Source organism: Mya arenaria, chromosome 11 (genome assembly GCF_026914265.1).
Source record: "Mya arenaria isolate MELC-2E11 chromosome 11, ASM2691426v1".
Classification (NCBI taxonomy): Eukaryota; Metazoa; Mollusca; class Bivalvia; order Myida; family Myidae; genus Mya; species Mya arenaria.
This window is the reverse complement of record NC_069132.1, coordinates 53,861,144-53,878,468: the sequence shown is the minus strand read 5'-3', so window position 1 is coordinate 53,878,468 and position 17,325 is coordinate 53,861,144. Positions and strand designations below refer to the sequence as shown.

Below are 17,325 nucleotides of genomic sequence, written 5' to 3'. Positions count from 1 at the left end.
AAAGTGTTCACTGACTGACGAGATATCTAGTTTCTCAAAAATGTATTTCCTTCTTCATCATGAGTTCCATGGTCCCATGAAGCTGTTCACTGCCTCTACATAGCCCATAGCCAATGACTTGCGGTTATGGACTAATGAGGATATCTAGTTCCTCAGTAGGCAGATGGACGCGTATTTCTTTCTCTGTCATGAGGTCCATGATCCCATAGAGCTGTCCCCTGCACACACAAATAGCCCATAGCCAATGACTTGTGGTTATGGACTAATGAGGATATCTAGTTCCTCAGTAGGCAGATGAATGCGTATTTCTTTCTCTGTCATGAGGTCCACAATCTCCTGCAGCTGCGCCTCACCCAGAAGTCTCACTCCATCAAGGTACACACTCTGGAAAAAAGAGAGTGATGCAGTTAATGGGAAAGTATTTTATTATGTTTTCGATGGTTAATAAATATTTGTCAGTGCAATTAAATTGATTTTTACGTTTCAAACAGTGAAAATATCAAATTGATATTTTTTACTAATTTGAAATCTTAGTCCATTCTTAGTGTCAATCAAACGTCAGCAAACACAGGGCTGGGACAGAATTTCAACGACATCATTTACCACATGGCATAACGTGCACATACAAATTTTAACATGCACATACAAATTTAAAAGTTTTCCTAAAAAGTGTAATTAAATGACTTTTAACCCCAATTTTAGGTATATAATAAAAAGAAACAAGAGCTGTCACAGAGACAAAGCACTCGACTTTTCCGCCGCTTTTCAGTGTAAGGATTGAAAAGATTTGGCGAAACATGCATGGATCACTGTTAGGTTAGATTTCAATGCAATACATGATGTGCTGAGATATTAACATAAATGTGGTTACATGCAAGATTTCTAAAAGTCTTATAATAAAGGGCCATTATTTTCAAAATACAGTTATCTAACTTAGTTATTCAAGTAGGTTGGGTGGTTGAATACCATTGTATAAAGTCTCAATGCAATACATCATGTAGTTGCTGAGATATTATCCTATGTGTGCTAACATGAAAGACCTTAACCAGAATTTCTTCATCGCATAATAAAGGGACAAAAAATATATAATATGCAAGATAGAGTTATCTTACTTGATTAAATAAGAAGATTAAATGGTTGGGAGTCTGTGTGTAAAGTTTCAATGCAATACATGATGTATTTGCTGAGGTATTGACTTAAAAGTGGTTACATGCAAAACCTTAACAAGAATTTCTGTCAAATAAAAAATGGGCCATTATTTAAATTCAATGCAAACTAGAGTTATCTTACTTGTTTTTGTTTTAAGTAGAGTGGATGGTTGAGTACCATTGTATAAAGTCTCAATGCAATACATCAAGTAGTTGATGAGATATTAACCTATGTGTGCTTACATGCAAATCCTTAACCAGAATTTCTAAGTCAAATAATGAAGGCCCATAATTTGCATTATGTCCAAAAAAGTGTTATCTTACTTCATTAATTTAGTAGGTTAGATAGTTGGGAATACATATCTAAAGTTTCAATGCAATACATGATACATTTGCTGAGATAATGACTTAAATGTGGTAACATGCAAAACCTTAACCAGAATTTCTAAGTCGAACAAGCATGTTCAGTGAAAAGATATCCCCTGCCAACGATGGTTTGTTTGTGCTTGATGGCTTGTTTGTGCTTGAAGGTTAAAAAAATCTCAGAAAGAATAAGATAAGCACATTGGTTTTACTGAGAAACGGCTGCAAACAATGATTTTTAATAAATCAAGGGCAATAACTCTAAGGAAAATTGACCAATCCAAAAGAAAAATAGACAGGCATCATCACAGTATGTTGGTTCTTATTTATTCCAAGTGTCATGAAATTCTACCAGCTAGTTGCATAGAAAAGGCTGCAAACATGGATCTTTTAATAAATCGAGGGCAAATAACTCATATAGAAATTACACAATCCAAAATATAAATAAACTGGCATCATCACAGTATGTTGGTTCATATTTATTACAAGTTTCAAGAATTTCTACCAACTAGTTACTGAGAAATGGCTGTGAATGTGCATTTTTCAAAAAATCAAGGGCAATAACTCCAAGGACAATTGACCAATCAATTTTTTTTTGGACGGGCATCATTCCAGTATAGTGGTTCATATTTATTTTAAGTTTCATGAAATTCTACCGGCTAGTTACTGAGAAAACGCAGGTGACGGACGGACGGACGGAAGGAAGGACGGACGGAAGGAAAGACGGACGGAAGGACGGACGGACAACGCCATTTCAATACCCCCCTCCCTATTTCATAGGCGGGGGATAATAATAAAGGGCAATTATTTTGCATTAAATGCAAACTAAAGATTATCTAACTTGGTTAATTAAGTAGGTAGGATGGTTGAGTACCATTGTATAAATTCTCAATGCAATACCTCAAGTAGCTGATGAGATATTCACCTTCGTGTGCTTAAGGCAAAACCTTTAACAGAATTTCTAAGTCGAATAATAAAGGGCAATTATTTGCATTTAATGCAAACTAGAGTAATCTAACTTGATTAACTCATTAGGTTGGATGGTCGAGTACTATTGTATGAAGTGCTGGCGAAGATCTGTGAGTCGGTATATAAACAGTATTCTTGGCCGAGTTATTAAAGAAAAAAAAAACACGCGTCTAGTTTGTGCTTGTTGAGCGATTGCACCTTGGGGATAACTTCCTTCTGAACATGCATGCGACGTATACCATTGTTTTATCGAAACATTCTTGTAGATCTTAGTTTGTTTCCACTTATATGTCTCAACCCGAAATCTGCTAACCTTCATAACTTGTGAATGATAAAGAATGTATGAAATTTCAAATAAACGAACAAAAGTTGATTATTTGTTTATAATGTGTATCAATGAGTACTAAAACACATCTTTTTTATGATTCTCAGTCCAAGAGATCTATATAGGGACCAATTGCTCGACTGGCCAAAAAATGCAGTCCAAATACCAAGTAACTGTGAATACACTGTCAAAACTCGAGTCATTTCTCAATTTCAACTCAGTATGATTCAAACACTTATCTAATATTACTCCTTTAAATACTTATATTGTAAAGAATGTGTAGATAAAAACCAATGCCAGTTCCCCCCCCCCCCCAAAAAAAAAACAGGAGTAATTAAACAAAATTACTATCTGGAATATTTTTCCAAATGCACTTTTAAAAAGTTTGAAAACAAAGGCTTTTTTAACTTTGATGGTAAGTGGTAACATGAAATTGAAATTTGACTTTTTATGATGTTGGAACCTGGGGCCATATTCCAGAAGTATCTTAAAGCTGCACACTCATAGATTAAATGTTTTGACAACAATTTTTATTTTTTGTCTTGGAACCAGCCATTTTTTTGCGAAAATCCATGAAAACCAGTTATATAAAACTACTGACAAAAAATAACATAGCAGATTTTTATATTTAATTTCAAAAATTAATTTTTTATGCATTTTCCTTAAACTGTTATTAGGCCATAACAAACATATGAAAATCTACCATCTGTTTTTTTGTCAGCAATCTTATATCATTGGTTTGCAGATATTTACACAAAAATTTGCTCTTTCCAAGACAAGAAATAAAAAGTTAAAGAAATGGTAATTCTGGAATGAAAATGGATGTGAAGCTAGCAGTCTAGCAGTCTGGCAGTACAGCAGTGGGGAAATATTACGCTGTGGAAATGTGTACTCTGATATAAAACTCAAAATGAAAACTAATTCTTTCGTCCCAAATATATATTAACGTAAGCAATTCATGTATCTATCTAGTACGTGAAATTATTTTTCTGTCCCATAAACAGATTACAAAAGACTGTTAAACAATGTTTTATTACTTCCCTTGATTATAGTGTTTAACTGTCTTAATAAGAACACTCTACATAATTATACAAAACGGACATCAGTCCTTGCCACGCAGTATGCCGGATGAATTTCAACCAATAAAATTATTTTGTTTACAAAAATGTCATTTTTACACTGTCTTAATTGCAGTGTACATATTGCAATTGATTATATGCCAAAATATTCATTTTTATTTTTAAAAACATCTTTCGCCGTGTGTTCGTAAACATAATGACAATACACTTTATTAACCTTACAAGTTGATTAAGGACCAATCCTCGGATACTGGATAAAGACATTCAGTAAACTGGATAATAATGTCCTTAAGACGTTGTTTTTTTCTCTACAGCGTCGATATATAACAGTTATTATAAGTTTATGCCGGACTGCGAATATTTTTGGTTTTATTGTGAAAGCCTGATCAAGTCTTACAACTATCATTGTTAACAGTTTTTTATTACCCACTTTTAATAAATTATCTGTTATGTCGTGTATGCACGTGTAGTTTCATTTCAAAATTCCACGCGACAGTAAGCGATGATTCGCGTTAATTTCTGAAAATTCGTATACAAATGAAACTGCACAATTATGTCCATAGAGTATCAGCAGAGATCTGCAGAGATAAGGATCTAAGCTTAGAAAAACATATTGAATAAAGCTTGTGACATACATTTCACTAACAAAATCGTAGGCGGGGGCGTAGCTAGCCCTCTATTCATGTGGATTTATATTTGCTGGGGGGGGGGGGGGGGGTATGCCCTCTCTGAAAACTTTGAAAACCCTGGTGCAATCTGGTGTATTCTGAGGTGCTTTTTTATTTAGTTATGGAAAATGGTTTTTGTGGCTGGTTCGGGTGATGTCGTTTTTATAGTAAATGCATTTGCATTAAATACATTTGAGAACGCTTTGTATTTTAGCGTATTCTGCGATATTTCACACGGATATGAACTGGTTTGCCAATGACAACAGAACACGTCCGTGTTGGATCGTGTAACTCCGTGTTGGAAAGTGTTGCCTGGGAATACAATTCCCGGAAATTCTCCGAGCCATAAAAAAGGCGTCATGGCATGTGCACCAGATCCAAACCTTAAATCCGTTAATTCTTCTTAAAAGTTCATCTGAAATAAACGAATTGTTTTACTACAAGAAATGCCGGTAATGGCACTTATACATACCATAAAAAGAATCCCAACACGAATTAATTATACCGTTTAATAATGTTTCTATTGAATATTACAAAAACTGGTCTACATAAGCTGCTGATAAGCCTCGATATGAAGTTCTGGCTTCGGTAGCTGCGACCGTATCTCTGTGGGACACATTAAGGAGTTTGCAGAAAATCGTTGAAATCGACCGTTTTAGTTTCAAGTAGTCAAATACGCATACAGCAACTTTGGCTGATTGTTTTGATAGTTTTTTTTTGTCAGAATCATGTGGTTTCAGCCGTGTACTCGCGTATAGTAGAACATATAACTTACAATCCAAAAAAGGATAATCGGCAGAAATATGTACCGCATTGTCATAAGTACTAATTCTTCAGGCGATGGATGCACCCCCCTCCCAAAATCGTCCAAGTTAATGTATATATCGGAGTAAAATGTAGAGCATTTTTAAATACATTTTTTTCAGTTTCGGGTTAAAGTGAGGGGCGAATGTCAAAAGGTTATGCCATTAAGTAACACGCCCTTTAACGTCAATTCTTGGAGTCACATCTGATACGTACCTTGCATGCTACTATAGGGTCAGTTTTGGGATCTAAGTTTGATTTAGGTAATCGTTGAATGAAAAACATATTCAATTAATTATTTCAAGCAAGTATGACCATGCGATTGATTAAGTTTGATATGGAATATAACCCCTTAATCAACTTTCAACGAGGGTCATTTGTCACACAATGAAGGCTAATTAATTAACGTTTGAGCGGGTGGAAGTGGGTCAGTTTTTAACGTTAGAAATTGAACCATCATCCGTTTAACAGATAATATTCAACGGGGTCAAAGAATGTTACACCGGCGATAACATAAAACACACTAAATATTAAGCATTGCGTATTGTGTATAATAATTCTGCTTTTTATGTTGACGGTGCTCATGCGTGTACGTTTGCGTGTGTGAACTATAACAGCACTTAACCAAATGATATCACAGAAACTATTTAATGTGTTAATTTATAATCAGCGCAAATCTGATCGAATAATGTATACTATTCGGACTTTACCAAAAAAAAAGAATGTTGAATTATTAATTTAACATATTTAATAAACAAGATTATTTTTGTTATTTTATACGAAACTAAACTCCCTTATGTTCCTAGTCCGGCCATCTTATTAACATAAACAATTGTTCGATTAACGTCATATAAAACGTTTTAATACAATAAGTATTGAATAAGAAAGAAAACACATAGGATTTAGATTAATTGATATTGCGCCAGAAACGAATTCGGTATGATCCAATATTCTTCATATTAGGCGATTTGTAATGGAAATTTCGAACAAAAGTCACTAAGTCCGAAACAGACAAAAATCCAAAATTAAATGAATAGTTGTTATCAAAAATTAGAGATGGGCGCACTTCTTGAGCGAATACGACGCCGTTTTTCCCCGCGAAATTTGACGTTATAGGCGCTTTAAAAATAAAATACGTGGAACAAGAGAAAGAAAAATGTATGGCATCGAACGTTGTCAAAAGACGCACTTGATGGCGAAATTTCATAACGGTAAACGAATAATTGGTGATAATATCAGCTATTAGGCTGCTGGAACGCAAAAAAACTCGTAGTTTGAAAATTATTTCAAATATAGAAAATGTAAAAACAGTCCCTAAATGGGCATAAACTGTTTTATTTGTATCGATTTTCAGACATTAAGTTAAAAATTCGCACAGGATCGTGTTCCACCTTAACTTAACACCGATCTTTTTGTACAGCACGACGACAGTGTGATGCATGTGGTTCAACTTTAAAGCTGCTTTGTTAAGTTTTTATGTTTTACGACCACTATCGTTCTTTAAATTTGGTGATTTTCAATCGCATTACCAAAGCTTACTATAGCTTGACTTTTCACTAAACTACATATAACCTTTTATTGATATTTAACTTGAGGCTTCCGACCCATATTTGTTTGGTATCATTTGAAAGGGATTTATGTAAATACTGCATTTCATATTCAATATAAATTACCGACTATATCAACCTTGTCAGTAGTAGATAAACTCCTTTTTTACTTACAAGCAATACTCTTTTGACTTAGTATAAGGAAATTTAGAGGAAAATGTTTTCATTCAACTTTTATTTTTGTCAAATAAAACATTTTCGTTGTTGTTCGCCTAAAATAAATGCAAAGAAAACTACGGTGAAATAGAGGTGACATGTGTGCAATGACTCGCTCCGACGAGTTACTTACTCGTTGTCCCGACTTAACTATACCGTGGCCACGACTTAATCAACCAATCAGAAAATAGGCGAAATGTCATATCTTTTCTTGATTCCTGTTTGCTGATGTTGTCATTCAAGGTTTGAAGAAAAGTTTTCAAGAACAGGTAATTCGCTCATAACAGTATATGATCATCCAACATCACTCACCGTAGATAAGTCTACTTGCCACATGAGCTAAAACAATATGTTCGTCTTAAAGAATCGGGAAAATAATTTACAATGTTTAGTGTTGTCTTTTTATGTAACAATTCACATTCGCATATACATTTTCTCCGATATATTAACTGTTAAATGCTGCTCTAGTCTTTGTGTTTTAAGAAGGTTACAGCATTGCATTAAGAACCGAATAATCAGAGTCTTTATTCATAACAGAGATTTCAACTATGTTCTTAAAATCCTGCAAAGTGTTACAACATCAAGCTTATTCTTTGGGTTAGCATAGTTAGTTTCCACCATTCCGTCGATACATAATTGGTAAAATTCAGAATCACAGCAAATGGCTGAGCGATATCAACTTCATCACAAAATGCTTCTATGTATTCCGTTGTCACTGAACAACTAGGGCGGGGTCTGTTTTGGCTACATGGTCATTCATTGAATAAATTTGGTAGAGGACCACTAGCCAATGTTTCTGCCCTTGAGTTCGTTTTAATGAAAAGTAAACGGACGGACGGACAGACGGGCGCATGCATGCGCATACGAAGGACAAATGAAGATGACATAAGCTTTATGGCCGTTGTTCAGCAGAGTCTGATGTTACATGTAGTACATTTGTCAACATGATAAGAACAATAATGAAATCTTGAACACCTTAATCTTAACGTAAATTTCAAGTTTTTAAAATTAACGTTACGCCTTTATCAATAACAGATACATTGGAAGTTTAGTTATAAATAATATAACGTTGTGTTAACAGACAAACATAACACTACAATAGTTTGCTAATGAGCTCAAGATGCAGACCATGCAGAGAATTCAAACCCAGCTTTTAGGCTTTTAAACTGAAAAAGGTAAAATTCCATATAAACCCATATTAATTGCAAATTATAACTTGCTATCACGAGATTATTTTGACAACAAACAGAAATCTGACCACCGTTCACAAGTGTTTGTTCTCGTAACTTACATGAGCGAATATAACTACCTTTAAGTTATTAAGCTATATCCTTATTTTCGTTCTTTTAAAATCAACATATTAAGGTACATTTGCAATATATTGTAAGTGCACAGAAAGTTTAACATAGGAAAAGCAAGATATGTGCATTGTTATTAATATGTGAGTAAAGTTAGCAGCACAGTCTTATAGCAGCTAGCTACCAGCAGCATCAGCAGCTCGCTGCTATGCTGGTGGCTGCTAGCCGCTACATTATTTTACTATTATCTTACTATGAATGTAATAATCTATACTTACTTGATACTTCTATAGTTTATGATTGTGTGTTGTTTCCAGTTGTATAAAAATATATAAGTATGAGAAAAAATGATCTTTCAATGTTTTAGCCAATTCGGTAAAATTTAGATTTCCACAGGGTTTTTTCTAAGCGGCCCACCAATCAACCAATCAAAACCTTTTGATTTGAAAGGCCAAATTTTTCATCGTATAAAAAGGGGCAACGGGACCATACAGACTAAAGTAATCTATATTTATAGTATCGAAATTATGCCTCCAATTTTTTCTGACAGATTACCATTATTAATATGTATGATAAATGTTTAAAATCCCTTTATCCTCGTAGATCTTTATTTGATGAATACCCCCGAAGTGCCATAAAGGTTAATAGATTATGCTATTAAAATATGTATTTCTTCTGAAAGATTTATCATCGAGCCATAGAGAATCACGATACAAGGTCATTAGTGTTTAGAAAAAATAATGTGACACAATTTCTATAAAATATTGACTCCCCCTATAAAACAAGAACTGTCGTAGGCCAACGCGCTCGACTATTCGCCGCGTTGTCTTAGATGTGATACAATAATTGGTGTATATGTGCTTGTCAAAACAATAAACCTGTAAAATTGAAAAGTTAACAGAAGAGACGCCACACTGCGGCGAAACCAGGATTTATAATGATGGACAGAAGAAATTCAGCATTCATTGTAAAATTCAGTTTCAACTGTATTTTCTTTCTATTATTAATATAAATGTTCAGTGACCTAGGCCCGAAATGCACTTCCATGGAAGTCCTCAAATAAACTCTTCCGACCTACTAACAGAGGCGGGAATCACATGGTACATTGATACAATTGTTTAAATATACCAAAACGGATGAACAAATGTCGAAAACAATGGTTCCCCTGAAGGATACCGAGTTTAATTTAAAAGAAATGTGCAGAAAGCATGGTATTGCTACCTTATGAGATCATAGTATCACTCAAAATTTATGTTTGTTTTACATGTGTATGTATTAATTTTGAACAAGAGTGTCACTTTAAAGAAAACGTAGAGGCTCAGCACCATACTGATGCCATGGGCTTATATTCTTTAGCCAAAGCCACTTGAAAAGCCACAGGTAAACTATCCGTTTCAGACTGCCGTATTTCGAATAGTTATTCAGTCATATTTCAGGGGATGTGCCTATATTTAGAGAATTCAGTGCAAGTGCACCGACTGTGATAAAGCGTTCGCCACCAACGGGGATTTGTTAAACCATCTGAGAATGGTACATACAGAAGCCCAATTGTGACATTTGTGGTGCTTAATACCACATTCGACGATATCTGGCGATTCATGTGTCATCCTACCGAGAAGAGAAAATGTATAAATGTAGCTGTGGTAGAGGATACGTTTCACGTTCCGGCCTGAGCTATCATAAAAAGGCACAGAAGCGCGCAAATAAGTGATTGAGTGAACTGTTATTTTCATATTAATGTGTTGATTAATTACTTAAAACATTTGAAAAATGCTAGGCTTGAAATGAAACACTTTTATCACAAAAAACGTAATTCAATCGCAATTTACAGTACTCGCTTTTGCCATGGTACAAATTTAAATTTAACAAACTTGGTTTTATAAAAAAAAAATCCGGAATCCTGAAGTCAACAAATACATTTTGCAAACGATAAGCGATAGCTGAATACTTGACGAGTGGGCAAATGATTCCGAGAAAATCAATCTGGAGCTGAATGCTGGACGAGTGGTGAAATGATACTGAGACGATCATTGTAGAGCTGCATGCTGGACGAATTTAATATATAAAAAAGTTCAAACTCCAATTTCCAAAATATCACTATTTTGCGTGGCGTTAGTTTTAAATGTCACCCATTAGATAATAATTTTGTCGCCTATCTGAAATTATTTATACTTTTGTATGCTGATGACACTGTCATTCGATCTGAAACAGCCGATGACCTACAAAACGCTATAATTAATCTTTACGAACAATATCGTCACCAATGGAAACTCACTGTCATTACGTCTAAAACAAAAATCTTAGTAATACAGAACGGCAGAAGATGTAATTATCAATTTTTCTATAAAGGCAATCAATTGGAAACATTTAGTAGTTTTAAATATCTAGGATTAGTATCTAGTAATAGTGGCTCTTTCTATATCGCCAAGGTTGAAATATCAAAACAAGCACTAAGCAAGCATTTAGCTCTTCCGATTGATATGGAAATAGATATATTCATAAAAATGATTAAACCTATAATGTCACCATTGTACCCAAAGTAAGCATCAACTATGTGCACTATTATGTTCAGTAACTATGTATGAGATGTAAACTTACGTAGAAATACCTTTCTTTGGATTTCATATATCAAACATATTTTTTTAATAAAATGTGGTCTTAACAATATAAGGGATTCACATATGTTTCCCAATCACAAATGGCTGAGCTGTAATGTAAAATAAAAACTCACAGCCTTATTTTTGAATAATTGTTATAGCACTTTTGAAACTTCCAGCAAATGTAGTAACTATAAATTGTTTAAAAACGTTTTTGGACTTGAGAGTTATTTAAAAGCTACTCCTTACAAATTGTTAAAGTTTATGGTTAAGTTTTGAAGTAGAAACCATCGCCTTCCAATCGAAATCGGTAGCTGGACTGGACTTGATTTATTTTCAAGAAAGTGTCCGTTGTGTCAAACTACCAGTAGTATTTGAGTACTACTATCTACTTGAATGCAGTGTACTGAATGATATTAGAAAACGATTTATCGGTAAGAAATACTATGTCCATCCCAATGTAATCAAATTTAAATCTTTAATGTGTTTAGGAAACAATCAATTAAGCAACTATAGAAAGTTGTGCCAATTTGTAAAAGAAATAATAAATACATTTTAGGGCTGTCAATACATATATACTTACCTGCAAACAGCATGAAAGTTACTTTAATCCTATTGATATCACAAAGGTTTGTTGAATGCATTGTTAAACATATGTCTCTCCCATTAAAGTTTATATTGTATATGTGTACAATGCATGTTTTTTTTGTTTGTTATTCTTCTCTTTTAAAATAGCCTCGTTTCTAATTATGCATTTCTTCGTCTCATATACTCATTCTGTCATGTTATCATGAACTAGGTACTTTGAATAAAGTTTGAAACTTTGTATTGATTTCATTGTTTATGGCCTGTTATTCATATTATTTGTTGCCTTGTTGAGCACCGAAAGTGAAATGATGTAATTAACACTCTCATTATTTAAATGATCTCTTTTATTATATTTGTTTTGCTAAGGCCGGGAGCGGCTATTATCGTTTTCTTTGTAATTGTGTAACCTTGAATAACAATTATTAGTAGTTGAATCATAGTTTATATATATTGGGCTCAAACTGCATTTTTCCAATTTATTGCATGTTCTGTGCATTGATAGAGGGTTTATTGTTGTAGACTGAGAGTCATTATTTACTTTAGTCAGGTTTTATTTCATAAAACATTTAACAATTTGGTATTCTGTAAGAATGTTGGTCAATTCGGGTTTTATTTCAAATTAAAAGTAATGATTACTTTTGTAAACTATCTACATTAAACCCAATAAACATCATTAAAAAAGTATTTATGGTTTTGGTCAGTTAGGGAGCCAAATTGATAAAGTTTACAAATAAATGAAGATGTTCTTCATCTATATAAGGTGTTCAATTAAGCACCAAATGTGCAATAAATTGCTAATCTTGTAAGTACATCTGTGATTATCGCTTATATTTTTAAGTACTAGTGGAGAAATTGTGATAGCACTGGAGTCCTTATCGTCGTAGTTCAAAATATTCACCTTTAGTATTATATGTCGTAGAGCGTACATTAGCACACGTGATTCTTTTTTTTTAATTTGTAAACAGACTAGTGTTATCATCGGGTTTTAATCCAAGTGATTTTTATATTAATATGTGATAATATTCAGTTTATACAATTTGCAATAAAAATGTGTTGATAATACAGTTCTCGATTTTTGATGTAATATGTCCATGGCTGTACATATTTGCAGAAGTCAAAGAATAATTATACAATATTAATTAAATGAATATTGCATGTTCATGTTTAACAATGTTTTATACAAAGTGTATACACACCCAATACAAACACTCATACTGTTACGTTAGTTATGTGTGTTGTTTTCACACTGCATGCTTTTCTCATAAAAATAATAAACATTTATTCGAAATGATTATTTGTTCCTCAGCCAGTTTCCGAAACTAATACTTTTAAAGTATAAATAATTTATAAGCTAATTGTTAAGTGATGTAGTTTTGATGCTATAAAATACAATATTTTAAAGGTAAGAGCAAAAATGCATAGCAACATATATGCTCTTGGTTATTTTAAACGTTATAATATGCGAAATTATGTACTCAGTAGAGATACAATGTACAATGATGTTCAGTACGCTTCACATTGAATTAATACTACGGTAAATCGTTATTTATTCCTTCCGTTTTGTGGCAAGCATTTTCGAGTCATTTTTACAGGCTTTCTCCCAACGCACACCAAGATTGCCCTCCTATCAGTTTAGACAGTCGCATATTTTTTCCAACCTGGCAACCTTTCCGTGCTGATGAATCAAATGCATGATACCTGTTAATTGCAAATACTTGAGTTAAGTTATGAGTTAAAATAAACGATAGTACTTAGAAAATTAATTGTTGTGACGTATACAAAGAAATGGCCAATCTATTATGCGAGTTAAGGTAAAGACGAAAATAAAATACCGCCAACACAGTCATTGCAGAAACATTTCCTGATATATATATATTTAGAGAACTACAAATCCATATTTTCGATGAGTGTCTTAATAATTCATGATTTTCAAATTACTTTGAGAGAAGAAATCGGGTTATATTGATTTTAAATAAGATTTTTTACCATCAAAATAACGATGCTCGGACTGTTATATAAAATTATTCTTGAAATTAAATGGTATAATACATTATAAGAAGACATATACAACCTCTATAGTACTATTTTACAGGAATAGTGTGCGTTTGCAGCTGTTGTACGGCTTGTTTATCAGCCTAAAAACACTAAGCGTATACAATTATGTAGTGCTTGGGTAGAATAATATTTCGTAAATGCTTGGTTCGAAAAATGGTTGTAGCATTATTTATGCAACATGCGTACGTTAGTATTAAAACATTACTTAGAGCATATCGATATGTGTACATGTAATGTTGATAAGTAGCTCTGTAAACGAAATGCGTTTATTCAGGTCGAAATTTAGAAAAATGGACAGTTTATGCTTGGTTTAAAGTTTTCCGCAGCACATTTAGCCTCGATTGAAAATTTGTGACACGCATTCCAAGTAAACTACAGAACTGTCTGACAAATTGAAGGTACCAAAATACAGAGACAATTTGGCGCTGGAACAGGGTCGATGTTAGGAAATTTAATTGTTTAATTATGAAGAGAAAATAAACAAAAATACATACCATCTCACTGGGCGCTGCCATTTTACATATGGTATCAAAACAATGTACCGCGTGATTGCATAAACGAACAAGGGGAATTGAAGCTTTCGTCAAATTTCAGTCTTGAACTGTGCACTTTTGTGAGACATTTGCATATTCATAAAGACATAAAAATCCAACTTTATAGCTCCACTTTGGTCATGTGAAGACTTCCATGAATATGTACTCCTCGAATAATGCTCGGTTGATTGTATACTTAAACAGTGCTTTTTGATAATTATGTCTATCATAAGTTGATTTCAAACATTGTTTGGGGGGTTGAGCGCCTAGATATTTAGATAAAACACAATCCGGGAGGTTCGCGGAAATATACTGTTAGATGCAGTTATGTTCTTCTATTTCTCTGAAATTGTATGTATAAGTATATATTGATTTCTGACACACGAAATAACTGTGGCGACGCACTGACAGTAACCCGGAGCACTTGTAAACACATTTTAAGCACTTCATGCGATAATCCTCACGGTTTTTATCGTATAAACTACCACATGATTACCAAGCATAGCACAGATTGTCCAAATCAAATAATGTGATAAGAAACAAACCGCGTTTGGTCTTTTACCAGAGTTTGATTGAGAGTTTAGTTTCTTAAAACACTTCGACAAACCTTTTCAAAATACGGCCGTCTGACGGAGCACTGTCAAAACAGTATTTTGGAAACAGGTTTGTCGAGGTGTTTGATGAAACTTATCACCTTGTCAAACTCCGGCCATAAAACAAAGGCAGTTAAATGGTGTTGTTAAAGAAAAGTTATCTTTTATATAAGTCTTCATTTTAAGAAAAATGTTGCCTTCCGACGTAGCATATATGACGTAATTCATCACGTGGTATACAACACTGATCTAGATTGAAATCATGATCATATGCTCAGTAGGAAGACATGGGAACTTTGAAATTAAATAAAAAAAATTTTTATCTTCAAACTGAAGATTCGGAAAAAAACACACAACATAACATGAATATCAAATAGTGGTGGCTTTCCTTCATACAATTTTTCAATATTACCGTTTGAATTAAAATAAAATTCTGGTTGGCGAACTAAATATTTGGAATTGCTTAGGTTTGTGAAATATTTTGAGATGAGAATATCGTTTCTTATTTATTGATGTACATTAAGAAACATGATGTATGAATATTTATGACAGAAGTTATGAACTATCCCGGAATACGGAACTGATGTTAAGCGTTCCAAGATGTAGTAGCCCGGATTATAATGCTGATTTGTGATACATATCTGTATAGATACAGGTATAACGAGAAACCTAATGCATGCATTAAAATGACAGAGGCTTTGAACTATCACTGAAAACGATGATGATGTTTAACGATCCATGATGTCATATCCTGTATTACAATGTTGATTTGTAATAAATACGCTGTTAATACATGATTGATAATTGTTAATGACAGAGGCTTTGATAAATCACCGCTTCAAATAGCCACATTTAGGAAATGATACTGACACATTCATCACTTAACAGAGCTGTTATTCTATTTTGTAAATATAATTAATTAAAAAATGTACATATCTGTTGCATTAGTTTATGGTCCTAAACATGAAGGTTATGTTACCTCACTTAAACTAAAAACTAAAACCCTCTGTTCCCCACAAATTTACCACCGTTTGCTCTCCGATACCTCTTGAATCATCCCAAATGTAACCCCTGTGTACCCTCCGTTGATACGGACTTTCGGTAGCAGGCAATAGTTTTTGCCATTGTTAGAAGCGAATTAGCCATCGTTGAATCCACCGATGCGAATTGGGGATCCCAAATTTATATCTATAAGGCCATGGAGGAAAATTTTAGCATTATCCGTCTATTAAAATTATATAATGCTATTGTTTCTGTTGAACAGGTACTATTCTGCTACTGTTTCTTCAAATTTGGCAGTTTTATTTCACAACAGTGCTGGGCACTCCCTCAAATTCAAATCTGCGCCTAGACTGCAAACATGTTGCCTGCTTGCGGGTGTTTATCAATCTTCTACACAGTGTTCTCCATTGACAAGCAGAATAGATATCTGCCTATAGCTGTAATTCAGCTGTAAACACGTTTTTAAATGCTTTCTCTTCTCTACCCTTTTTGATAGTTTTTCAATAAATTGCAATTATTCAATGTACAGTTCGTCAAAATACAATAAAACATAATTATACAGCTAATTTAAATTAACGTACCGATGTATATTTCCCCCAAAAGACACGAGATTTAGATGGTGTGTTCCAAACCACCTTAGCGATGAATCAGGGCTGTGACACATGTTCACGTACTTAATGTGCCCAAACCAGAGTATTCCCAGAACAATGTCCTTTATAAAGTTGAAGTGATTCATAATGCCTACCAACCTGGCATAGTGGCAATACATATGATTGTTTCACGTACACGCGTCAATGTCTCGAGCATGAGACATACCAGCGTATTTTGTGATGCATAGGGCAATGTTTTCGTTTTTTATGTACCAAAACAAGAGTTTTCCAAGAAGAATGGCAAATGTTAGATGACGTGTTTCCAAATGGCTTTAACTCGGGCACTGTTGCAATATCTATGATCATTTCGCGGTGCATGAGGCAAATTTTGGCTACTCAGGTCAAATTCCCCAGCGATCTAAATAGCTCAAGTTGTAGGCATTGTGGCCTAGTTCAACGCGTACTTTTTCGTTATGGTCCTCTTAGTCGAATATTCGGGTCACACGTTCAAAGTTGACCATACTCACCCCGCATTTTGGCTCCTGGGGCCCTTTTCGCCCCGTACTGCTGGACTCGTATATCATCTGATTCCTAATGTGCTTATATCCAGATGCTCTACTAGTCACTGGCTTTCACCCAGTATATCATACTGCTGGGGGAAAACTCGTTAAAGGCTGTGACACACGTTCAAAGTTGACCATACTCACCCCGCATTTTGGCTCCTGGGGCCCTTTTCGCCCCGTACTGCTGGACTCGTATACCATCTTCAGTTTAATTTTGTCTTAAAAGCCGTTTTTAAAGTCAATGAATTTAATACAAATTTTCAACATCTTAACTAATTTATATGGAGTTTAAGGAAACGGTTATTATAGCCTTTCTTTTAATTTAACAATGAGGGAAACGTGGAACAAATGCAAATTGGTACATAGTGTGTTGAGATTCTAGAGGGT

At 34.0% G+C, this 17,325-nt stretch overlaps 1 protein-coding gene across 1 annotated transcript in view; it reads right to left on the bottom strand.

Annotated features, from left to right (window-relative positions):
* Window positions 1-255: 255 nt before the first annotated feature.
* The window catches only part of LOC128208619 (nuclear exosome regulator NRDE2-like), a 62,043-nt gene continuing 44,973 nt past the window's right edge, over window positions 256-17,325 (bottom strand). The window contains 1 exon segment of the mRNA XM_052912168.1: window positions 256-384. Coding sequence (XP_052768128.1) covers window positions 256-384 — 129 coding nt within the window.